At 44.9% G+C, this 25,247-nt stretch overlaps 1 protein-coding gene across 1 annotated transcript; it reads left to right on the plus strand.

Annotated features, from left to right (window-relative positions):
• The first annotated feature begins 915 nt into the window (after positions 1 to 915).
• On the plus strand, positions 916 to 24,543 carry LOC128331432 (leukotriene B4 receptor 1-like). The gene is made up of 2 exons (XM_053264837.1): positions 916 to 1,023; positions 22,260 to 24,543. Exon 2 carries the CDS (start codon positions 22,293 to 22,295, stop codon positions 23,397 to 23,399), a length of 1,107 nt encoding a protein of 368 aa, XP_053120812.1. The 5' UTR covers positions 916 to 1,023; positions 22,260 to 22,292; the 3' UTR covers positions 23,400 to 24,543.
• The last annotated feature ends 704 nt before the right edge of the window (positions 24,544 to 25,247 follow it).

Below are 25,247 nucleotides of genomic sequence, written 5' to 3' on the forward strand. Positions count from 1 at the left end.
ACAAGTTCCCCAATCCTAGTCTTAACACTCTAATCACTACACCACACTGGTTCTCAACTGTGTGTGTGTTGGAGGCGAAATCTGATGCAGGAGGAAAAGATTCATTTTTATTATTTTATTATTATTATTATTATTATTTACATTTTATATCCCACTCTTCCTCCAAGGAGCCCAGAGCATCTACATCCTTAATTTTCTCCTCACAACAACCCTGTGAAGTAGTTTAGGCTGAGAGAGAAGTGACTGGCCCAGAGTCACCCAGCTAGTATCATGGCTGAATGGGGATTTGAACATGGGTCTCACCGGTCCTAGTCCAGCACTCTAACCACTAAACCACATTGGCTTTTTAGGGTGAAGCAAACTAGTGGGGAGGAGAGTGTTGGATACCTTTAAGAGAGCATGCAAGGGTTTCATTATCAAAATGTGGGTAAGCTGTGGGCCCAAGCCCTGGGTCTTTTAAGTACCTAGCAACACCCCTGTTAAGGGAGAGAGGAAGAGTGATAGGATTGTCCATGCAAAATCTGGTATTGGCAGGTATTATGATAAATAGATAAAATAAATAAATATTGTTTCATAGCAGCTGGCAAGCAACTTTCCTTTCTTCAGTAGAATGAAAAACACCACCTGTTCTTATTTTGGAAACAATGTATTTTGTAGAATTGGAAGGAGAATCGCCCCCTATGTATGCTGCCTAGGAATATGGTGAGGGAAATGGGAGATGTATTTTGAATAAGATGGAGACAATGGCAGGATTATTTTGGAACATTTCTGTATGCACCACCCAACCTCACAGTTATCATTTGCAACCCCTGGTTGCTCAACCCTTCTGAAACCTGTGAGCACTTCCTCTTGGAGCTGGGGGTTGCTAAAGATTGAAAAAACACACATGAAACCAACAAATAAACCACTTCCACCTCAGCAGCTCCTGAAGGGGTGATGTACGTCTCCAAATGAGAGAAGCCTCAGGGTGCAGACGTCTGGAGAAGTTGGCACCAGCACCAAGAGATATAGAAGCCAAAGGCGGTGAGTGTGTGAGGGACTGGATTTCCCTGCTTCCCAAGATGGCGGGATTGGGGCGGGAAGGATGGGCTGCATGTTGAATCTTCAGCAAGGCTGAAGAAGTGCTAGGAAAGCTTGACTTGGGAGAGGGAGAAACATCAAAATATGTCAATTTAGTTCCCGGAGACGTGATGTGGTAGCAAGGGAGAGACTGCTTCTGAGCATGTGGTGATAGAATTTTTGTTATGGCCAATTGCTCAGCAACATGTGGTCATGTTCCTCTACTCCTCATCCAAAGAGCTTGGGGTATTATTCAATAGTCTCTCCATCCTCGCCTGATCCCCACAGCAATCCTCCGAGGTAGGTCAGTCTGAGAGGGTGACTAGGTTAAAATAACACCGTAAGCTTGATAAATGGGGAAGTTTTGAATCAGAGCTCTTCAACCTAGTCGAGCATTCTGGGCGGGGGACAGCATTCTAACCACTACACCATACAGCCCCTACAGATCACTCAGTAGCCACAGCCTAGTTAATATCTTAAAGATTTCAGGATAAGACTTCCACATATATTAGAGCGAGACCATCCAACTCTCAAGTCTTTCTGACCTCCCTTTAACCTGTAACTGGTTGGTCTTATGAGTCAGCTAGAATGCAATATCCCCCCCCCGCCACCCCGATTTCATCTAATCTATTTTTACAAAGACCAAATCTGGATTAGAAAAGCCTTGGCTGACGAATCGGTTTGTCAGCCCACTAAAGCTGCAAACAATTATGCTTTCCTGAAGAATTGTTTTTTTCATCCACAATTGTATGCGGTATTTGCATGGGGTGTGTGTGGTGGGGGGGGGGGTGTTACAAAGCATACTTTTGCTTATTTTGAGATGAGGCACTTCCCATTCGCCTTCACACAGGAAATGTCTGCTAGACTAGTCCCTTGCCATCTGCTTTGTTGAAAGAAGTGTTTGCACAGAAACTTTTTTTTCTCACTAAATCTGCTGCCCAATTGATCCGGTTCGCCTTTGTAATTGTCCGAATGATCTATCATAACTATTCATCTATGATTAATTGGGAAGGAGAGGTGGTCTTGTGGTAGCAAGCAGGAAAGGTGCCATTTGCTAAGCAGGGTCTGCCCTGGTTTGCATTTGAATGGGAGACTACATGTGTGAGTACTCAAGTCTCAAGTCTTTATTTTGGACCAGCATAACAACAAAGTAAACAAAAGAACAGTTAACACAATCTACTCCTACAAGGTAATAGGGGATTTCTATAAAATTACCTAGAACATAATATAGCAAGTAAGGTAAAGTGTGTTGTTGAGTCAGTGTCGACTCCTGGCGCTCACAGAGCCCTGTGGTTTTCTTTGGTAGAATACAGGAGGGGTTGACCATTGCCTCCTCCCGTGCAGTATGAGATGATGCCTTTCAGCATCTTCCTATATCGCTGCTGCCTGATATAGTACCAGTGAGGATTCAAATTGGCAACCTTCTGCATCTTAGTTGAGGATTTCCCTGCTGTGCCACCTAAGGTGGCAGTAGAAGAAGCTAAAAGTTAAGACTATGAACATAAGACTTTATGTAAAAACTAATCAACACTGGTATCAGAATGATACTGAGTATAAAGGTGGCAAGACGGCAAAATTATGTGCCTAATACAGAACGGTGATAACTCTCATATCACATTGTATTCTGTACTATGTATGGCAACAGCATCTCTGACCAGGGGATGCAACAGACATACAGTGAGCACTGTAAGATATTCTCCTTCGGGCAAGGGCGGGCAAACTTGGTCCTTCAGCTGTTGTTGAACTACAACTCCCATCATCCCCAGCCATGAGATGGTCAAATAGAACTGAAATTTCATTATGGTCAATTGACCAACATGACATTTGCCCACCCCTGTCTTAGTGGGATGGAGCCGTAGCTTAGTAGCTACCATTTACTGAGTCAGACCACTGGTCCATCTAGCTCAGTGTTGTCTTCACAGATTGGTAGCTGCTTCTCCAAGGTTGCAGGCAGGAATCTCTCTCAAGCTTATCTTCGAGATGCTGCCAGGGAGGGAACTTGGAACCTAGATGCTCTTCCCAGAGCAGCTCCATCCCCTAAGGCTCCATCACCTAATCTTCCAAGGCTCACACTTCTAGTCTCCCATTCATATGCAGCCAAGGCAGACACTGCTTAGCTGAGGGGACAAGTCATGTTTGCCACCACAAGGCCATCTCTCCTCCTCTTTAGTGGAAGAGCATCTGTATTCTTAAATGCAGAATCTCCCAAGTTCTCACCCTGGCATCTCCAGGTAAGGCTTGGAGAGACTCCTGCCTGAAACCTTGCAAAGCCACTGCCAGTCAGTGTAAACCAGAGATTCTCAACGTTGGGTCCCCAGATGTTATTGGACTTCAACTCCCATAACCCTAGCCCCAGTGACCTTTGGTTGGGGATTATGGGAGTTGAAGTCCAATAACATCTGGGGACCCAACGTTGAGAATCCCTGGTGTAGACAATGCTGAGCTTGATGGACCAAGGTTCTAACTCGGAAGAAGGCAGCTTCCTATGCCTCGTCCAATTAGTTTGGATGATCTAACCTTAGTGATTAATCAGCTACCACAGCAATCCTGTGCACTTCTACTCATTCCTGAGTAAACATTTCATTTCAATGGGACGTCTCCCATTTTGTTTCAATGGGAGAGGAGAGCTGGTCTTGTGGTAGGAAGCATGACTTGTCCCCTTAGCTAAGCAGGGCCCACCCTGGTTGCATATGAAAGGGAGACTAGAAGTGTGAGCACTGTAAGATATTCCCCTCAGGGGATGGAGCCGCTCTGGGAAGAGCAGAAGGTTCCAAGTTCTCTCCCTGGCTTCTCCAAAATAGGGCTGAGAGACACTCCTGCCTGCAACCTTGGAGAAGCTGCTGCCAGTCTGTGAAGACAATACTGAGCTAGGTAGACCAATGGTCTGACTCAGTATATGGCAGCTTCCTATGTTCCTATGTGCACAAGGTTTCAGCCTTAGCAACCCTGGAACTCCAGAAGCAAGCCCCAGTTAACCAAAAAAGGGGCTTATGTCTTTGTCGAGTGGGCTTACTTCCAGGTAAGTGTCCATACTCAGACCGCGGTCTTCTGCACACCCACCTGGGAAGAAATCCCCTTGAAATGAATGTGATTTCCTTCCAGCTAAATGACAATTGGAATGAGAATGCTACAGTTGTAAATGTTGTAGCGCTAAGCATCATTTTGAGAGAGAAAAGAGCAAGACAGGATAGCCACATTCACACATGACATGGAACCGTGAGTCTAATGGACCCATGGTTCTGTCCATGCCCCACCCCCACCCGCTCTCCTGTCTGCATTCAGATGACAGGAAGAGTGTCCTCTCTGCAGTCTCATTGAGCTGGTCTTGTGGTAGCAAGCATGACTTGTCCCCAGACCACACAGCCAGTCACAGAGGGAGAGAGGAAGGATCTTCTTCCTCAACTCCTGTCCAGCCGAATGCAGCCTTCAGTGCTGCATTCAGATGCAGTGGAGGCTCCTTTACCCTTGGTTTTGAACAGTGAAACTCACTACAAACTGAGGGTTCAAACTGGAGTCTCTAGAGCACAACATCAGAATGTGGAAGGGATGAGACCAGAGTTGCACATGTTCAGATGTAACTGCAAGGAAACCTCCTGCCCCTGCAACTCTGGTTCCCCGTTGCGTGCAAATGTGGTCAGGGAGGGAGGTGGGGAGGGAAGGAGGATTCTGACAGCATTCTGCAAATAAGTTCCCAATGAGTGAGCACTTCTGGCATGAGTGGGAACTTCTGCTCATTTCTTTGTCCTCTGAACCTGCCAATCCCGGGTTACCAGTCCCCTCCCAACACCTCATATCTAAACCTACATTCGAAATTGAGTGGAGGAAGCCCAGCATTGGCAATCCTCCATAGTAGGTTTGAACAACAGGGAAATTAGCAGAAGAACCAGCTCATGCCAGGAGTACTTGTTCTCTGGAAACCTCTGATTGCTGCCACCTTATTGCAGCAGGTCATCTGACACACCCAGAGAGATGGGCTAAAGGCACAGATGTGGACAAGCACAGATAAAGAGATAATTTATCTATGCTTCCATCCAGAGGTTTTATTAAAATGTGTAACCAGATACAAAAGATGCAGTTCAAAAAAAATTTCACTGTTCTAAAAGATCATTTGTGCAGCTCCAAAACTCATGTTATACAAAAGTTGTGTTGTCTTCTATGCTGTAAAACGTGAGTGGTGACAATGAGAAAAGTCCTGTATTTACCTGAATCCAACACTAGGTTTTCTCCAAGTTCTTTGATGTTAGAATGTGGGGGGTCATCCAAAATTCAGGGACCTCTTCCTTTTGGGTAAATAGTATAACCTATATTTAACCCATAAATTTTAAGCAGGTCATCTTAAACTCAGGGCTATCTTCTTTTTGGGTATATATGGTAAAGTGGACCATCCAGGCTCCTCTAGAACTCAGACCTTGGTCAAGCATCCCCATTTCTCTTCCCCCTGCCAAAGACGCTCCCCACAGACTCCACTGCTCCTCCCCACAGAACAATCACTAGTGCCTACTATCACTCTCTTCTGCAATAGCACTGTCATATAACCAGTTCTGAGGATTTTCTATCCTAGATAGAAAATGTCATGGCTTCTAAATTTTATTTATCTATTTATCACATTTACAGGTGAAACTCGGAAAATTAGAATATCGTGCAAAAGTCCATTAATTTCAGTAATGCAAATTAAAAGGTGAAACTGATATATGAGACAGACGCATTTCATGCAAAGCGAGATAAGTCAAGCCTTAATTTGTTATAATTGTGATGATCATGGCGTACAGCTCATAAAAACCCCAAATCCCCAAAACCCCCAAAAGTATACAGTGTACTGTGCTTGATTGGCCAGCAAACTCGCCTGACCTGACCCCATAGAGAATCTATGGGGCATTGCCAAGAGAAGGATGAGAGACATGAGACCAAACAATGCAGAAGAGCTGAAGGCCACTAATGAAGCATCCTGGTCTTCCATAACACCTCATCAGTGCCACAGGCTGATAGCATCCATGCCACGCCACATTGAGGCAGTAATTGCTGCAAAAGGGGCCCAAACCAAGTACTGAATACATATGCATGCTTATACTTTTCAGAGGTCCGATATTGTTCTATTCTACAATCCTTGTCTTCTTGGTTCCATGTAATATTCTAATTTTCTGAGATTGTGGATTTGGGGTTTTCATGAGCTGTATGCCATGATCATCACAGTTATAACCAATTAAGGCTTGACTTATCTCGCTTTGCATGTAATGCGTCTGTCTCATATATCAGTTTCACCTTTTAATTTGCATTACTGAAATTAATGGACTTTTGCATGATATTCTAATTTTCTGAGTTTCACCTGTATATCCCACTCTTCCTGCAAGGAGCCCAGAGTGGTGTGCATGGTTATGTTTATCCTCACAACAACCCTGTGAGGGAGGTTAGGCTGAGAGAGACCTGTCTGGCCCAGAGTCAACCAGTGAGTTTCGTGGTTGAATGGGGATTTGAACTCGGGTCTTCCCAGTCCTAGTCCAGCACTCTAACCACTACACCATGCTGGCTCGCATGGCATGGCATGGCACGTGACACTAGGCAACCAAGGATGGATGCATAGACAAGAAGGCAGTTCACATGATTATTCATGTGATGGACAAGGTCTGCTCTTGACCTTTAAAACCCTACATGGCTTGGGGTCAGGGTACCTGTCGGACCACATGCCCCCATAGGAATCTGCCAGGGCCCTTCATTTGGCATTTCAAGCCTGGCTCATGGTGCTGCCATTAATGGAAATCTGGCTGGTGGGGACTAGAGATGGGGATTTTTCACTTGTGGCCCCTTGGCTGTACAACACCCTCCCGGAAAAGCTTAGCCATCCCCCCCACCCCGCGTTCTTAAACAATTGAAGACACAAAAAGAGCCAGCATGGTGTAGTGGCTAGAGTGCTGGACTAGGACCGTGGAGACCCGAGTTCAAATCCCCATTCAGCCATGAGACTTGCTGGGAGACTCTGGGCCAGTCACTTCTCTCTCAGCCTAGCCTACTTCACAGGGTTGTTGTGAAAGAGAAACTGAAGTATGCAGTACACTGCTCTGGGCTCCTTGGAGGAAGAGCGGGATATAAATGTAATAATAATAATAATAATAATTAATCATCATCATCATCATCATCTTTAGAGAAGCTTTTTAATATATTATATGCTGCTCTATCTGGTAGGTCTTAGGTTTTTTTAATTTATAACCTTTTAATTCGAAACTCTTACAATTTGTAACTTAAAAGTGGTTTCCGACTTGCCTTTTAACTTTTTCAATTTTCTTGATTTTTGTTGGTTTATATTAACATGGTCAGCCAGCCTGAACTATAGTGTAGTGAAGGGGCATGGAATGAATAAATAATTAAAATATATATTCAGTTCAGGAGCTGTGCACACTCACATCTTGGGAGGAAAGCTGGTCTTGTGCTAGCAAGCATGAATCGTCCCTTTTGCTAAGCAGGGCCTGCCCTGGTTTGTATTTGAATGGGAGCACTGTATGATATTCCCCTTAGAGGACCAGGCCACTCTGAGAAGGGCATTTGCATGCAGAAGGTCCCAACTTCCCTCCCTGGCAGCATCTCCAAGATAAGGCTGAGAGAGCTTCCTGCCTGCAACCTTGGAGAAGCCGTTGCCAGTCTGTGTAGACAATACTGAGCTAGATGGACCAGTGGTCTGAGTTGGTATATGGCAGCTTTCTATGTCCATGTGATTGTGAGCCAGGAAAATCCCTGGTCATGTATCATGTCATGTATCCCTCAGCCTAACCTACCTCACAGGGTTGTTGTGAGGATAAACATAACTATGTACACCACTTTGGGCTCCTTGGAGGAGAAGCAGGATAGAAATGTAGAAATAGAATAGAATAAAATAAAAAATAAATAGCAAAGTCGGAGGATGAAGAGGTGATTGGGAGAGAGGAGCTGTTTTGGAGGGCAATTCCTCCTTCTTTGGTAAAATGCTGGGTACAACAGTACCATCCGACCCAGCTCCTTTCCCCCCAAATGACCACTTCCTCTCCCTCCACCCTTGTTTCCCTCACACATGATCACAAAATGTGAGTGCACCCAGCTCCTAAACTGCGCAGTTCTGAAATTCCCTTTGGAAAAGCCCATCCATCTGTCCTCCTCATCTGTTCCTCTTACTTCTCTCTCTTCCTCTCCAAAAGAGTAATTTTCAGCAGAGATCATCAAGCACATGGGTGGCTGATGAAGATTTGATCTTAGGGAAGGTTTCACTTCTTGTCAGGGCTGAATCCCTCACATCTTGAAATCGTGGTGTCTCATTCCCAGGTCACTCATGCCCAGCTGGGATTTCCTTTTTTTTAACATCAAGGGCCAGACTTCATTGGACTATTTTATTAAATGAAAAACAGCCCTGCTGGATCAGGCCCAAGGCCCATCTGCTCCAGCATCCTGTTTCACACAGTGGCCCATCAGATGCCTCTGGGAAGCCCACAAGCAAGAGATGAAGGCATGCCCTCTCTCCTGCTGTTGCTCCCCTGCAACTGGTATTGAGAGGCATCCTGCCTCTGAGGCTGGAGGCGGCCTATAGCCACCAGACTAGTAGCCATTGATAGACCTGTCCTCCATGAATTTGCCTTCTAAAGCCATCCATGCTAGTGGCTTCACCACATCCCGTGGCAGGGGATTCCATAGATGAATTATGCACTGTGTGGAAAAGGTGTTTCCTTTTGTCGATCCTAAATTTCCCAACATCCAGTTTCATGGGATGGCCCCTGTTTCTAGTTCTGAGCACAAAGTCTGATGCTGGGACCCAAGCCATGCAGGGCTTTTAATGTAATAACCAGCACCTTAAAGCATGGAAAGCCATTGTCAGTCATTGTGGACAACATAGAACTAGAACGGAAAAGAGTGTGATTCAGTAGAAGGCAACTTAATATGTCCATCTGCCTTAAAGTCTTCTCCTTTGATCTAGAATGTCATGATCTCATTTGTGTGCGAGCAATGAGCTGATTCTGATTCTGCAATGGTGATGCTGAAGGCACTCTGTACATGTTTCAGGATGCTTTCACTATCAGATGCTCCAAGGCTGATCATTTTTGAAAAGGTGTCCCAGCTTCAAGACCTGGAGGAGTTGAGGCACTGATGATTATGAAGTGGGTGGGGGGTAGCACGAATGCTGCTTGGTAAAGCCGCAAATCAAGAACAATGCCAAGCTCTGTCTACCTTTTGGGGAAAGGGGAACGGATGTGGTGGAGGGAAACCACAGAAGCACATGATGTTAATGTGAGATGATGTAGGTGACCTGAATAACTGCTTGGCACCAGCCTTGCATGGCCAGCTACGGGGAAAAGCTGGTTCACAAAGCTGGGCATTTAGATCATGCGTCACACAGAACAGCTTGTCCCTCTGACATTGACCCTGGGTTTAGATCCTACCACAAGGAGGTACATGGTGGTAGCAGTCACATGTGCTATTGCTCATGTGCCTTCTCCTATGCCATGTCACAAAACAGTAGCACAGTGTGTGGGCAGTGGCCTGTGGTTCCATTGATTGATTGATTGATTGATTGAATTATACCCCAACCCTCCAGAACACTACTGCTCGGGATGGCTCACAACAATAAAATAGATACAATATACAATAAAAGCAATAAAATTAACCAAATTAAGTGAACGAGTTAAGTCAGGTTAAAAACCACAATCAGCATCAAATTGCAGATTTTAAAAAAATTACGGTAAAAGTTGAGAATTATTATGGTGGAGTTTTGGTGGCTTCTGTTGGCACCACCACAGTGACCACTGGCCTCCACAGCCTCCCACCTACTTGCCTGCATCCCTCCCTTTCTCATCAGATCTGGCAAAGAACCAGAGCTGAGGAAGCCACCTGCCCGTCTCCCCCGCCCCCCGGCTAATGACTGCCCAGCGACATGCGCCAGGTAGTGACGTCATTACCTGGCAAAGTCTACAAGACCTGAGGGAGAGAGGACAGTTTGATTGATGGTGCTGAGGAAAGAGGAAGCTGCATTCCTGAGAAACAGTTGTTTGCTGATCTTGAGGAGGGAGGGCGCAACAAGCTTGTAGCAACATTTCCACAGAAAGGATATAAAATAAATCAATAAATCACCAGGAAAACAAGAGGGGAAGGAGAAGCTAGGTCTGCTATGGCTGGGAATCTCCTAGGGTAGGATTGCTGGCTGGCTGGCTGGCAGTATTTGTGTCTTTGCCAGAGGAGAAGCCTGAGTGGAGGATTCCTTCATTCCAGGTGAGGGTCGCAGCTTGTGGGAGGCCCACATTCCTGAGCTGAGTCAATTTGACTGCTGGTGTTGAATACAAGGCTTGGACCAGAGGAGCTTTGCTCCCAGGAGCTTGCAAACAGATAACGAAGGAGTTTAGCAGGAGTTTTGGAGGAGATTGGCGGGGAAAGCTGTGGCGAGACACACAAGGCAAGAACAAGGTGAGTGCTTCCCAACCTTTGTCCTTTTCTTGGAGGACAAAACTAAAAACCATTAGCTGACAACTGTACCCAGTATCTATCTTCAAACCCCATATACTTTAAATACCCAATAAAACTGATTATGAAGGTAGAATGCCTGCAGGGGAGGGGCTGCTTCCCAGTGTATTGCACAGAATGTCGCATGTATGACGATCTGCCTGAGAGGCAGAAGTTGTGGGTGTGCACTTGGTGCAAAGAGCTCTTGGCTCTCAGAGAACAAGTTCGTTCCCTTGAAGCCAAGGTGGCTGACCTAGAGAATCTCAGGGAGGCAGAGAGGTGTGTAGATGAGACCCACTGGGATGTGGTAGAGGCATCCCACTGTCCTGGAGAATAAGAATCTCAGGGAAGGAGGACATCGGTCTGAGGAAGAGGGGGGAAACACTCCCTTAGTAGGGACCCCTTCCTTGGGTGATGCACCTATATTCTCTCGCACACTCCTCCAGAAGTTGCGGGTCTCTTAGTAGTGGGTGATTTGATCATTTGGAGCATAGAGAGATGGGTCTGTGACCCACGTGTAGACTGCACGGTTACATGCCTGCCTGGTGTGAAGGTTGCAGATGTCACCTGCATCTAGGTAAGCTGTTGGGCAGTGCTGGGGAGGAGTCAGCTGCACCAACGATGCTGGGAAATGCAGTTGGGAGGTCCTGGAAGCCAAATTTAGGCTGCTAGGTAGCATACTGAAGTCCAGGACCCCCAGGGTAGCATTATCTGAAGTGCTACCTGTTCCATGCACAGGGACAGTGAGACAAGTGGAGCAGAGGGGTCTCAATGCATGGATGAGATGGTGGTGCCGGGAGGAGGGGTTTAGATTCATTAGGCACTGGGATACATTTTGGGGAAAGTGAAGCCTGTACAAAAGGGACGGGCTCCACTTGAACTGAAATGGAACCAGACTGCTGGCGCTAAAAACCAAGAAGGTTGAAGAGCAACTTTTAAAATGACACCTGGAGGGTTGCCGGTGGGAACAGGGTGGTATCTGCTTCAGCCAGCAAAATCCCGTAAGGTGTGAGGGTGAGCATGTTTCGGATAAACCAGAAGGGGACAAAGTAGAGCCAGGAGTTGAGCAGAAGGAAGCACAGGACAGCTTGCCAAATGGGTCAAATGATGGTAAGGGGGGATAGCACATGCCAACACCAGGTGAGGGACCCAGCGTATACGTGCCTGTATGCCAATGCCAGAAGCCTCTGAGCCAAGATGGGTGAGCTGGAGTACTTGGTTACTCATGAAAACATAGATAAAGTGGGTGTAACAGAAACCTGGTGGAATGGTGAGAACCAATGGGACACGATTATTACTGAATATAAACTCTATAGAAGGGACAGGGAGGGGAGGGTTGAGGGAGGAGGGACGCTGTATATCAAAGAAGGGATAGATTCCAATAAGCTAGAAAACCTAGGTGGACCAGAGTCCTCCACAGAATCATTATGGGTAACATTATGATACCTGAAAGGAAATATGTTACTAGGGATGTGCTATTGCCCTCCAGATCAAAGAGCTGAGAGTAACCTGGAGTTGGAGAAACAAATAAGAGAGGCATCAAAGAGAGACAGGGCATTAATAATGAGTGGCTTCAACTACCTACACATAGACTGGGTAAATTCATATTCAGGTAATGAGAGAGAGTCCAAATTCCTAGATGTGCCAAATGACTGTGCCTTAGAACAGTTAGTCACGGAACCAATCAGAGAGATGGTGACTTTGGATTTAATCCTGTGTGGTGCCCAGGACCTGGTGAGAGATGTCAGAGTTGCAGAATCATTGAGTACCAGTCAAATCTAGCTCCAACTTAAGCCTTAAGTTAGGCATCTGCCTAATTAAAAATCCCTCCGCTGCTTTTCTTTTTCAAGGAGAAAAAGTGCACCAACCTGATCTGTCTGTTTCTACTGTGAAGGGCAAAATGGAAAATAGCAGGAAAAGAGGTTTGCCCTCTTCTGAGTACAAACCTCTCATCTGAAATACCACGGTACATTTTGTGCTCCCTCGCCCACTTTTTTTCCTCTAGCTAGTTGTGTCACAGATTGCAAGAACTGCCAGGAAGTTGCCCCACAGTTTCAGTGCGTTGCAGCTAGTAGTGACTGTTCTGGTACTGGTTGCCACCTTTGATTGACGTGGGCATGCCGGGGCCCATTCTAGGGGATCAAGAAATAATAACTTTGCTCTTCAAGGGAGGTTAGCATGGTGTTTGTGCCAAATCTGTTCCTTGAACCAGGCACCCATTTCGGATTGGCCTGGCTTAATCCCAGGCTAATCCATCCCAGGAGCGACACAAGACTTGGAAGAGGATAAGATTTGTTTATTATTTCTCTGTGTAAACCTCCCTGAGCCATTTTTGGAAGGGTGGTATAGAAATCGAATATATTATTGTTTGTAATAATAATAATAATAATAATAATAATAATAATAAAAATAGAAATTCCCAGAGGAAGGACAACCCTTTTGCTGGTTGCTATAACGAAAGAAAGAAACCAACCAACCAACCAACCAACCACTGGGCATTGAACTCTGAGGTCATTCAAACCACCAACCCAACAAGGGTAGAACTGGGGGGGGGGATTAACCTCCTTGCTGCCCGTAGGCGGCCAAAGATTTGCCGCCCAGTGGCAAGGGAGGAAGGAGGGGGGAGTTTAAATCTATTGTTTGAATGTTTAAAACTGCCACCACACAGAAGCATGGTGGCAAGAGCTCCCTCGCACCCACCTGCCTCCCAAATTATGACAGTGGTGGGTCAAAGCCTGGGCAAGACAAATTTGCGGGTGTGCTGAGAGGGAGGCAGTACCCCTCCTAACCCAAGCCCGACCACCTCCCAAATAACTGCAATCGCCCGGCTTCGGGCCTTTCTGCACTCCTGCACAGCGGCAGTTCTAGACATTTTTTTTAAAAAAATCATTGACCAAAATTTGCCGCTGGGGGATTTTGCCGCCCTAGGCAGTCGCCTCTACTGCCTCTCCTTTAATCCACCAGTGGGTAGAACAGGCCTTCCCCAGGTAGAGCTCACTCCCAATTCTGGCACTCCCCCACGGGTAGCCCTCCTTCTGTACCTGGGCTAAAAGTGAGTTTTAGGAGACGCACATGTGCCTCCTACCTCGTGCCCAGGTTATGTGGGCACTCAGGGTTCTGGCAACCATCTGGACAGTAGGGCTGGGGGTCGGGGAAGAGCAACATGGCAGCAGGAATTTCCCCAGTGCCTGATGCTGTTCACACAGTGCATTGTGGGATTCCTGGCAGCTGGGATTCCTCCCCCCCCCCCGGATTGCTGCACCACTCGCTGCTATGCCCCTCGTGGCAGCACATGGGTGGTGGAGTCCTATTTGGAACCTGCATCGTATGAGGGAAGGCAAGTAGACTCTTCCCCCCCCCCCCCGCTTGTTGGTTCTTTGTGGTCTTCACAGAGACAAAGAGGGAAAATTCTGGTGTACCTCAAGACATTAAGCCTTGGTGGGGTTGGGCAGGGTCCGCTTTCTGGTTGTTATCATGCTGAAACACTGAAGAGACACACCCCAGCCACAAAGTTTGAAGGGGCCCAGCTTTTAAAACAAGTATGTAGAGCCTTTTCTCTGCCCCTCATATATTCTATCATCACATAGGTCATACAGAAGACCCTCTAGCCAAAAAGAAAGAAAGAAAGAAAGCCTACATATAGTTCTGGATATTCAGAACTGGGTATAATCCAATATTTGGAAGGTCAAAGAGTATTAATCCCCTTGAAATGTGTCTCAGTTACAACCCTTATTAAATGCATAAAGGATTATGTACAATATCTTCATGCGCAACATGTTTAGTGCCAAAATGCTTCAAGATCAAGATTTCTGATCCCATCATCCCCTCAAAATAGCTGACCCCTTCATCTATCCAAAAGTTTCAGTAATCAATTTTTATTATTGGAGTGGGGGTCAAGTTACGGAACAGTTTGGGGGGAATTTTGTTTCAGAATTTCCAAGTGCATTTTTTCTTTATTCAAGGCTTACACTAGCCTTAACATTTCAGAATGGTCTTCTTCAATATGAACCACACCGCCCACTGAGATAATCAGGAGAGGTTCGTCAGCAGTTGCCACTAGTTCATCCGGTGGCTACTCTGGGTGGGAAGGGTCTTCTCCATTGCTGCCCTGAGGCTTTGGAACACGCTTCCTGCTGAAATAAGATCTTCCCCATCTCTTACAACTTTCAAAAAGGCAGTCAAGACACATTTGTTCACCCAAGCTTTTAATTAGATACTGATTTGTGTTTCTAATAGTTTAATGTGTTAAATTTTAAATTGTTGTAATGTTTTAACTTTTTTATTTGTTGTGTTGATTGTTTTGTTGTAAACCACCCAGAGACTTGTGTTTAGGGTAGTATACAAATGTTATAAATAAATAAATACATAAATAAATTTAGCCAAGATAGAAAATTAAATAAACCACGGGCAAATCTTAGTGGTTTATAAAATGGTCATGTGGCTGAACTCAGCCTTTCCTTTATGGAAGGGCAATAAGCTATGGCAGATTAACGTAGTAGCAAATGTAGCATTTGCTATGGGCCCCACATTTTCAAGGGCCCCGCATGTCTGGCTTCCCACTGGGAATTAAAGTTAAAACTTTACCTGTTTTATTTGGTCCATGTTAGATAAAATTTCCCGTTTCTGCTAAATGTGCCTTTTCAGAGAAGGCCCAGCACAGCATTTGTTCAGTGGCTGTTGCTGGTGCCTACCACATTTTTCTTTTTAGAGTGTGAGCCCTTTGGAGACAGAGAATAATCTAAACACTCTTTATTTTTCTATGTAAACCACTTTGAGACTAGCTTAACCACTAGCTTAATCCGGCCCTGGCAATAAGAACATATTACTTATAAATGCTAAAATGTTCCTTGTTAGGAACAAGTTATTAATGTCTTTCCTCCCACCCCCATTTCCTTTAAGTTCATAGTTAACACAAATGGGAGCAATTTAAAACGAAACTGTATTTTAATTGCAAATCTTGTAAATGATCCTCAAAACTCTTCACTTCTATACAATTCACCCACACACAACATGCCCCCCGTTATACGGCCCAGACTCAGCAGTGAAACTAGAGATGTCATGGATAGATCTTTAATTTCAATTGTAAGAGAACCTATGGCGGTGGTGGGTTAGAGAAAGGGCTCTACATACTTGTTTTAAAAGCTGGGCCCCTTCAAACTTTGTGGCTGGGGTGTGTCTGTTCAGTGTTTCAGCATGATAACAACCAGAAAGCACTAAGCAGACCCTGCCCAACCGCACCAAGGCTTAATGTCTTGAGGTACACCAGAATTTCCCCTCTTTGTCTCTGTGAAGACCACAAAGAACCAACAAGTGGTAAGTGCAGGGTCATTTTTCTTATCGGATCAGAGAGGCTCTGATCTCTCCTACAGTATTTGTAATTGCCTAAATAGTTTCGCGCAACAGTATTCCCTGCCCCGCCCCCGCTTCCCTGTAGCCTGTGATAATTTAAATTGGGTCCCTCCTGTCGTCGTAAATGGGGTTACTTCACCATGCTGGCTTTCCCCAACCATGTGTCCTTTGATCCTTATCTTTTCCTAGGTGAAAAGGCTTTTCTGACCAGAGGCTTTATTAATTCATGTGTGGTTTTTTTAAAAAATAATAATACTATCCTTTTATGTTTTAGTTGTTTGTTTCAAGTTAGACTTACTACAACAACCCTGTGAGGTGGGCTGCCTGTGAGGTGGAGTTTTCTAACTCCAGTGAGTTCTTGTTTTTAGAACTTGCTGGCGTTGCAGTTACAACAACCCTGTAAGCCAATCCTGAGCTATCTGGAATGTTGGCCTTTGTGAATGATATTAAAAAATGATTTCCTGTATGCCTATAGCAATGAGATATGTGCCACTCTGTGGGGAGGGGGTAGGAAGCCATGCTCTGATGATACACAGTCAGATTCAGATGTTGATCCTACAGAGCTGTCTCAGACAAACTCATCTGCAGAAGCAAAAAACTATTGCTTACAGACAAGTCGGTGGTACCAAACTGTCAGGCAGCTCCGAAGAATCAGATGTTTGTAAACTGACTACTTTTTTGAAACACCCTGTTAATCTTTTTCACTTAGTTAATTTTGACACATCTGCATGCATGGCATTATATTAAGGGACTAAATTCAAACAAGTATCCTCCCTGGCAAACTATGAACATGCTACCATATGTATGTATGTATGTATGTATGTGAGTCCTTTTCAGGCATTACCAAGTACAGTATCCCTTGGCTGTGCTATGCAGGCCGCCCTCCCCCCACCAACCAAGTGTCCAGCATTGCCCTGGTGGCGCAGTGGTAAAACTGCCGCCCTGTAACCAGAAGGTTACAAGTTCGATCCTGACCAGGGGCTCAAGGTTGACTCAGCCTTCCATCCTTCCGAGGTCGGTAAAATGAGTACCCAGAATGTTGGGGGGCAATATGCTAAATCATTGTAAACCACTTAGAGAGCTTCCAGCTATAGAGCGGTATATAAATGTAAGTGCTATTGCTATTGCTATTATATATGAAGCACATCAGCATGGTGGTGGGGCATGCCAGTATGCTCTTCCCTAGACATCTGGGGATTTCATTATGTAACAATCTAGACAGCAATGATCTTCTACAATCAGAATATGTTGTACGTGAAAAGGAGGCCACTGTAGCCATCTACATTGTATGTATGTATGTATGATATTTATACCCTGCCCCTTCTTCCAAGGAATTCAAGGTCGTGTTCCCTCGTTGTATCTGCACAACAACCCTGTGAGGTAGGTTAAGCCACGAAGCAGCAAATGCCCCTGCTAGTCTGACACTCTAGGCACTACACAGCACTGACTCTCTGGAGTACTAGTATGCTTTGTAAACCCAATCCTGAGCTTTGTAACATCAGGCTGGGAGTTCCCTGGCTGCCTGTGAGCTATCTTATCAATATTCATCTTTTAGAGGAAAAGACCTTTCATACTTCAAAAAGCAGGCACTTGTCTTTGTGTGGATCTAGAGCAGACAATGATTGGCTGCTTTGGAAAACACATAAAATATAGTACAGAGCCAAGAAAAACAGAATTGATTAGAATTCTAAAGTGTTTAGATTGGATAATTCTGCACTGTTGATGAGAAAACAAACAATTTTCAAAACATATGTACAGCAGAGTCAGCATACATTATGTTATATACAACATACAAGATGTATTTAACACACACGTACACACACATCATATTGCTATTTAGTTGTTCACTGTTCTTTTGTAAGGAAAGTGAATGGCTCTACATGCATAAGGTCTGGCCTACACACATGATGAAATATCCTACATGTCCATGCATGAATCTTGTATGTAGCTCCATCATGTAAGATGAATGCACACAGATATGTCATTGTACATACAAGCAGGAAGCAGCAATCAATTCACTTCAGTAAGCCTACACAATTTTCATTTTTACACACACACACACACACACACACACACACACACACACAGAAATTGTCTGATATGTAATTGTTTTGTCAACAAATTTAATTTCTTTTTTAAAAAAGGATTTGTTTTATAGAAGAGAAAATGGACTTTTATAAGAAATAATTTAATTTCTTATAATTTCTCTTGGGAGGTATTAGCTAGTCTGGTTGGTTTCCAGTGATTCTAAGTTAGAATGTTAGTGACTAGGGCAATACAGACTCCGGCTTGATCTGATGACTGCCTCTATTTAATCAGGAGTTCTCAGTGAACTATTAATGCAATGTACATTATCTCTTAGTGCTAGATACTCTTACAGGTGTCTTTTTAGTGCAAGCATATCTCTAAAAACCACAGTTCTATAGACTGTGGTATCTCAAATTTTCTTTGATTCTACTTCATCTACATTGCCTAGACCTGTCCCCTAACTAGGATCTCTCTCCCTCCCCTTTCCATCTCTGATACAGTTTTGCACCTAGTCCTTGTCACTGTTTCTTTGCTTCCGTTTTTAACAAATCTCTCCCCCCCTTCTTCCTACATCTCTAATATGAATTAGCCTGGATTAGGAATTAACTTGAATAAGGACAATTATACTGACTCTGCTTCCTCTTACTAGCCTCAACCTGGCCCATAGCTAACTAGGCTCTCCCCACCCCCACCCTGTGTTCTTGTCACTTTTTAATCATCTAGATTTCCTTGGCCTCAGACACTGTTTTTCACTCAATCCTTGTCAATGTCCCTTCTCCTCTGACACAGTTTCACAACTAGTCCTTGTCACTGCTCTTAATCTTTCATTCTTGCTTGCTTGCTTGCTTTCTCTATCCTCAATAGGACTTAGTCTTGGTCAGTAATGTTGATGCATTTAATTAGTGTGTGTTAGTTGATTGCTAAAGAACCAGAACTCTCATTTCCTAGTGAATACACAAAATACAAACTTCCCACCCACAAGCGTCAGATAAATAGAAATTGCATCTGTCAGCCTACCTGTGCACGCACACACACACACACACACACATCAAAAGCCTCTAGTGGTCATAGATCTGATGAACACTTAATGGTTAGACCACACCATTTGAAGGGCCCAGTCCTGCCAGTTTTTTGGAGAACTGGTTAAAAAAAAAAAGCCTTGTTTCTTAGACAGCAAGGCATTGTCACTGCATAATGAAAGAGATCATGATTTTAGTGTTTTTAAGAAGCTGTACTTATCAGAATGTATGAAATTGTCCTACTTATACATCACACACAAAAAGCATTATTCATTCATTCATTCATTCATTCAATTTCTATACCACCCTTCCAAAAATGGCACAGGGAGGTTTACACAGAGAAATAATAAATAAATGAGATGGATCCCTGTCCCCAAAGGGATCACAATCTAAAAAGAAACATAAGATACACACCAGCAACAGTCACTGGAGGTACAGTGCTGAGGATGGATAGGGCTGATGTTTCAGGGACCTCTCAGGATAAAACTCCAGGCTACCCTCATCACAGAGGCAAAGAAAAGATGATCCAGCATTAATTGCAGGGCAACTTTTCTTTTTAAAAGGGGAAAACTTTCAACTTCAGAATCCATAGTACAAAGTTAATGTATATGGGTTCTTAAAATGCTGAATATACCCTATTTAGTTAATCTGAAGAGCATTTTATTTTCTCTCTCTAAAAAAACAACCCTGCTCTGGGGCTAACCCGAGGGTGCATAATTCAAATGTTTTGATGGGCTGGAACCAACCACAATGGTGTTCAGGGGTCAAGGTCAATTTTCAGCACATTATTCAATTAAAATTAATTATTAAAAATATTAATACAAGCAATTATTAGGTAGTTGTGGATCTTTCCCCCTTTGGCAAGGGACCCACAATTTTAACTAAGGATCATGGCCAGAAAATAGAGCCTGTGTCCTTGCTCAGTCACAGGGGCATCTAGTGAGATCTCCCTTAAAAAATGCCAGCCCCAAACAAATGCAAAATCCTCTCCTCTCTCTCAATTGCTGTTGATTTCATGTTGCAATCCTAGTCATACTTACTTAGGAGTAAGCATGACTGGAAGACCTGTGGGGATATTTCCAAGTAAACATGCATAGGATGAGAGGAGAGCTGGTCTTGTAGTAGCAAGCATGACTTGTCCCCATAGCTAAGTAGGGTCTGCCCTGGTTGCATATGTGAATAGGAGACTTGATGTGTGAGCACTGCAAGATATTCCCCTCAGGGGACGAAGCCGCTCTGGGAAGAGCATCTAGGCTCCAAGTTCCCTCCCTGGCAGCATCTCCAAGATAGAGCTGAGAGAGATTCCTGCCTGCAACCTTGGAGAAGCCGCTGCCAGTCTGTGAAGACAATACTCAGCTGGATAGACCAATGGTCTGACTCAGTATATAACAGTTTCCTATGTTTTTGATGGTGCCGCAACACTATAAGCATTGAACGGCAGGGTGGGACCTACTTCCTATAGGTCTTCACATGTCAGGTGGGGTAGGCCTCATGGTACAGGAGGAGGGATGCTCTGGACATGCCTGGACATGTTCTCTGGAGGGCTTTCAACTCCTCCCTGCAGTGACGTCATCATGCCCTTCGAAGGGCAGAGCTTCAATTTGCCCTTACTAGGCTCTGGCTTCACCTTGCCCATAGTTCCTTACCCTTACTAGGCTATGGCTTCACTTTGCCCTTACTTAGGCTCCGCCTAGGTACGTATATACACTACCTACTCCTATAGTCACATACAGATAAGAGGTTAAGCTGTTTGCAAGCTGCCTCACTGACTGACTGGAAACTCCCAGACCAAACCACGAAAGATAGAAGCATGGCATTTTTTTCAAGGAGGTTCCAGACCTTTTGCCCAGACTATTGTAAAAAAAAAAAAAATTCCAAAATCCCTGAAAATTTAATTCATGTCTCAGAAAATGTGGAAACACCCCCATTGGAAAGCACAGGGAAAGAGACTTCACAGAGCTAGGAAAAGCCTAGAGTCACAGAGAGCTAAGACATTCATTGACTTGAAGACTGCAAGCCCTTTTACTGGTGTATATATTTACTTCTTGGGAGTAAATATACTGTTGAACTCAGAGTTCAACAGTACTTTTAAGGTTGCATGCATAGGCTGGGGCTGCATCATATCAAGGGGACTAAAAGGACCTGTAATATAGGCTGAAAGGCATCATCTCATACTACGTGGGAGATAGTAGGGATGTGCACAGAACAGGGTGGGGGTCGCTCGAGGGGGGTGGGGGTGCCACATTAAGGGTGGAGGAGGGTGCACTTTTTCCTCCCCCTGCTTTCCCCCCACCGGTGCTCATTTTCCATAAAAGCCTTTGGGGCAGCAGTATACCTCCCTGCTGAATGCGCACGTCACATGCACATACCTGTCTGACGTGCATGCGCGCACTCGGTACTTCCGGCCACTTCCAGCCGAAGGGGGGGGGGAGGTACACTGACACCCTGAAGGCTTTTACGAAAAATGAGTGCCAGTGAGGGGAGGGGTAAGTGCATCCTCCCCCGCCCTTAACGTGGCACACCCCCCCGCACTTTGAACTTTGAAACACACACACACACACACACACACCAGTGTTCGAACCTGCTGGTGCTTCTCTGATGATTGATTGATAAGACGACATAGGAACACACCATATACAAGGTCAGACCCTTGGTCCATCTAGCTCAGTATTTTCTTCACAGACTGGCAGTGGCTTCTCCAAGGTTGCAGGCAGGAGTCTTTCTCAGCCCTATTTTGGAGATGCCAGGGAGGGAACTTGGAACCTTCTACATGCATGCAGGTGCTCTTCCACTAGGCTATGGCCCCATCCCCTAAGGCATAATTCCTTTGTTGTGGCTGGAGATGATGGGAGTCGTAGTTCAACAACAGCTAGAGGGCCAAGTTTGCCTTCCCCTGCCCTAAGGGGAATATCTTACAGTGCTCACATTTAATCTCCCATTCAAATCCAAACAGGGTGACTCCTGATTAGCAAAGGGGACAATTCATGCTACTACAAGACCAGCTCTCCATCCCTATGAGTATCTCAGAATTCTGCTCCCCACCCCCATAAAAAGATTTGGTTAGAGTTTGGAAGGTGAAGAGAAGAAAGAATAAGATCCCACAATTTGTAAGAGTTTATTTTTAGTTCCTTATACTGGATGGGGCTTGACTCACTACTTAAGCCATCTGAAATTATTTTCTCCACATCTATGGATGTGTCTTCTGTTCTTGGCTTGCAGAATGCTGTTGTTTTCTTTGCAGAGGACTGAATTTCAACATGCTGTTAGCATGTTACAGGCTTCAAGATGTTAAAAGCAGAGGGGAAGCAGAAATGCATCAACTTCTGACATTGTTTCTCCCGTTTCTGTCTCACACAGATCCTCTGACTCTTGCTGGCATCCAATGGGACCATGAGTACGTTAAACACAACCCAGAATATCACTTATTCCTCCAAAGTGCCGACTTCACTGCCGGGAGCATCAGTAGGCATAGCTGTGCTCTCACTTGCTTTCCTTCTGGGTTTCCCCGGCAATGCCTTTGTAGTGTGGAGCGCAGGCTGCCTTGTCCGGAAGCGGACGATCACCTGCCTCCTCATCCTCCATTTGGCCATAGCTGACTTGGTCGTGCTGCTCACTGCACCCATATACCTGCGTCTTCTAAGCGCTGGGCGCTGGGAACTGGGCGATGTTGTCTGTCGACTTTGCCATTACACCTGCGGGGTCAGCATGTATGTCAGTGTCTTCCTCATTGCCTTCATGAGCCTGGACCGCTGTCTGGCAGTCACTAGGCCCTTCATCTCACAGAATATTCGCACCAAACGTACCATACAGCTCCTGGTTTTGGCCATTTGGTTTCTGGGCATGCTCTTGGCCATCCCAATGATCTTCTTCCGAAAAGTGTCACCTACGCCTTATGGGCCCTTGTGTGTCCTCAGCCACCCGACAGTCAATTATTTGGTCTTCCACAACCTCTTTGAAACCATCACTGGATTCATGCTTCCTTTTGTCACCATCATCTTCAGCTATGGGACTATTAGCCGACGACTACAGGAGACCCGTTTCCGCCGGAAGCGCCGCACGGGCCGGCTCATCAGCCTCATTGTGCTAGCCTTTGCTGCTTTTTGGCTGCCATATCATGTGGTCAACTTTCTGGATGTGGTCGCTGTGTGGAGCGGCTCCACAAAGGTCAAAGAGGTAGCACAGATGGCTAGACCTACTTTGGTTGCTCTTGCCTTCTTCAGCAGTAGCATCAACCCTATCCTTTACGCCTTCAGCGGTGGTGCCTTCATCCGATCAGCTGGCATTGGCTTCATGGCCAAGCTCTTTGAAGGAACAGCCTCAGAAATGTCCACCATTAGGCATGGGAACAGCCGGGACCATCAGCATGAAATGAAAACCAAGTTGAAAGCCTTCGAGAATGGGAGTCCAGAGGAGCTGACCACATCTACCAGTCCAACTATGGACAGTGAAAAATCTCGAGATGTGGGAGATGCTCAGAAGTCTCTTAAATCACCTTGAGAGGCTACCATAGACTGATGTGGATTCTGTATATTGATGAGTTTCATGTCAAGCACAGAGTATTCATACATGTGAAAGAAACACTCTCAAGAGTTATTGCAAGGACCCATAAAAGGACCCACTTTACACTGTAAAGTACTCGCACATGAGTAAATTCATGGTTATACATGACCAGTATTTAGACATCATAACTGGTATAAAAGGCACTGCTTGGTTCTATCTTGGTTGGATCAGCCAGTCACTGATCACCACTTCATGAAGGGCGGGTTCTAGAATAAGAGTGCATCTGAGCATGTGCCGAGTGCACTGCACTCCCATATGTTTGATATTTGTGCTGGGCTTCTAAGCATGTTGGAGACATGGCCTCCTTCTTTCTTGCTCCCTTTAAAAAAAATCTTAACTTTTGCAGCTGCTCTGACTTAACAGTTTATATATTATTGGAAATTAAGCCTGGCCTCCTTCTCACATAACAGCAAACCACGGGATCCATGGTCCTGCAGTTTGTCCCCATTTCCCCCACTGCCCTCACAGACTATCCGATCTGGAGTCTGGAGGAACTGGCTGAGTGGACTCCCTCCTTTTGCATGAAGGAAAGCTGCAGCAGCCTATCAGAAGGAAGAGGGAGGAGCTTACTATGCTCAGGTCCAGTTGAAGATAAGCTGCAGCCTTCAGATGACACAATGCCGCTTTCTGACCGGAGGTTTCGGCAGCGAATCTGAACTGCGATTGAAGATTCAGGTTTGAACTCGGAAAACTCCGGTCGCTTTTCTTTTGGAACCGTGTGTCCCCGTATTCGGACAGCGGCAAACCTGAACCTCTGGCATGTTTGCCTCCAGTTTACCATTTATGTGTGAAGGCGGCCTTAGTCACAGTAACAAAGAACTGCATATATATCCTTGTGAATTGAGTTAGTCCTAACAAGTTGGTCTCACTGGTGTTTAGTCATGGCTAACTCTCTTTATTTTTATAATTTTTTTTAATTTTATTTAAAATATTTCCATACCACCCAAAACTTGCGTCTCTGGGCAGTTTACAATTAAAATCATTTAAAAGATTAAATCAAATAACAATTAAAATCATTTAAAAGATTAAAAACATTTAAACCCAGTATTAAAATTATTTAAAATTATAAATCTAATTAAAAGTCAAAGTGAATAAATGCGTCTTCAGGGCCTTTTAAAAAGTGGCCAGAGATGGGGAGGATCTTATTTCAACAGGGAGTGCATTCCAAAATCCAGGGGCAGCAACCGAGAAGGCCCGTTCCTGAGTAGCCGCCAGACAGGTTGGCAGTAGCCACAGGCAAACCTTTCCAGATGATCTTAGCAGGTGCTGGGACTCATGGCAAAGAAGACGTTCTCTTAAATACCAGGGATCATACTGGAGAGAATCTATCTATGTGGTCGCTAGGTATTGACACTGACTTGATGGCACTTAATCAATCAAGCTGTTTAGGGCTTTGCATACAGCTGTGTGTCCTCTTTTTAAAAAATCGAGGTGATAGAACTTCTGTTATCTGAATATGGCAACTTTTTTTAGTTATGCAGATCTTAGGGATCATAGCTCCAATTCTCTATCCGCTAGCCATAGGCTGGGGCAAGAAATTGTCAAAAGGACTCACCCCAGTCCTTGAAAAACATATTCTGCAACTTCTCGGCTACTGAGAGGCATGGCAGGTGCACACACAAGCATACCTCTTTTGTCCATGAGAACTAGAAACTTGCGCCCTTAAAAAAAAAATTAAGTTGCATATCTTTCCAATACCAGTTTTCACAGCATTCCTGTACTTCTGCAGAATTATTCTGTACTTGCAGCTCTGCTGGAAGAGCAAAAGGCACATGGAGCTGCAGC

Source organism: Hemicordylus capensis, chromosome 6, assembly GCF_027244095.1.
Source record: "Hemicordylus capensis ecotype Gifberg chromosome 6, rHemCap1.1.pri, whole genome shotgun sequence".
Taxonomy (NCBI): Eukaryota; Metazoa; Chordata; class Lepidosauria; order Squamata; family Cordylidae; genus Hemicordylus; species Hemicordylus capensis.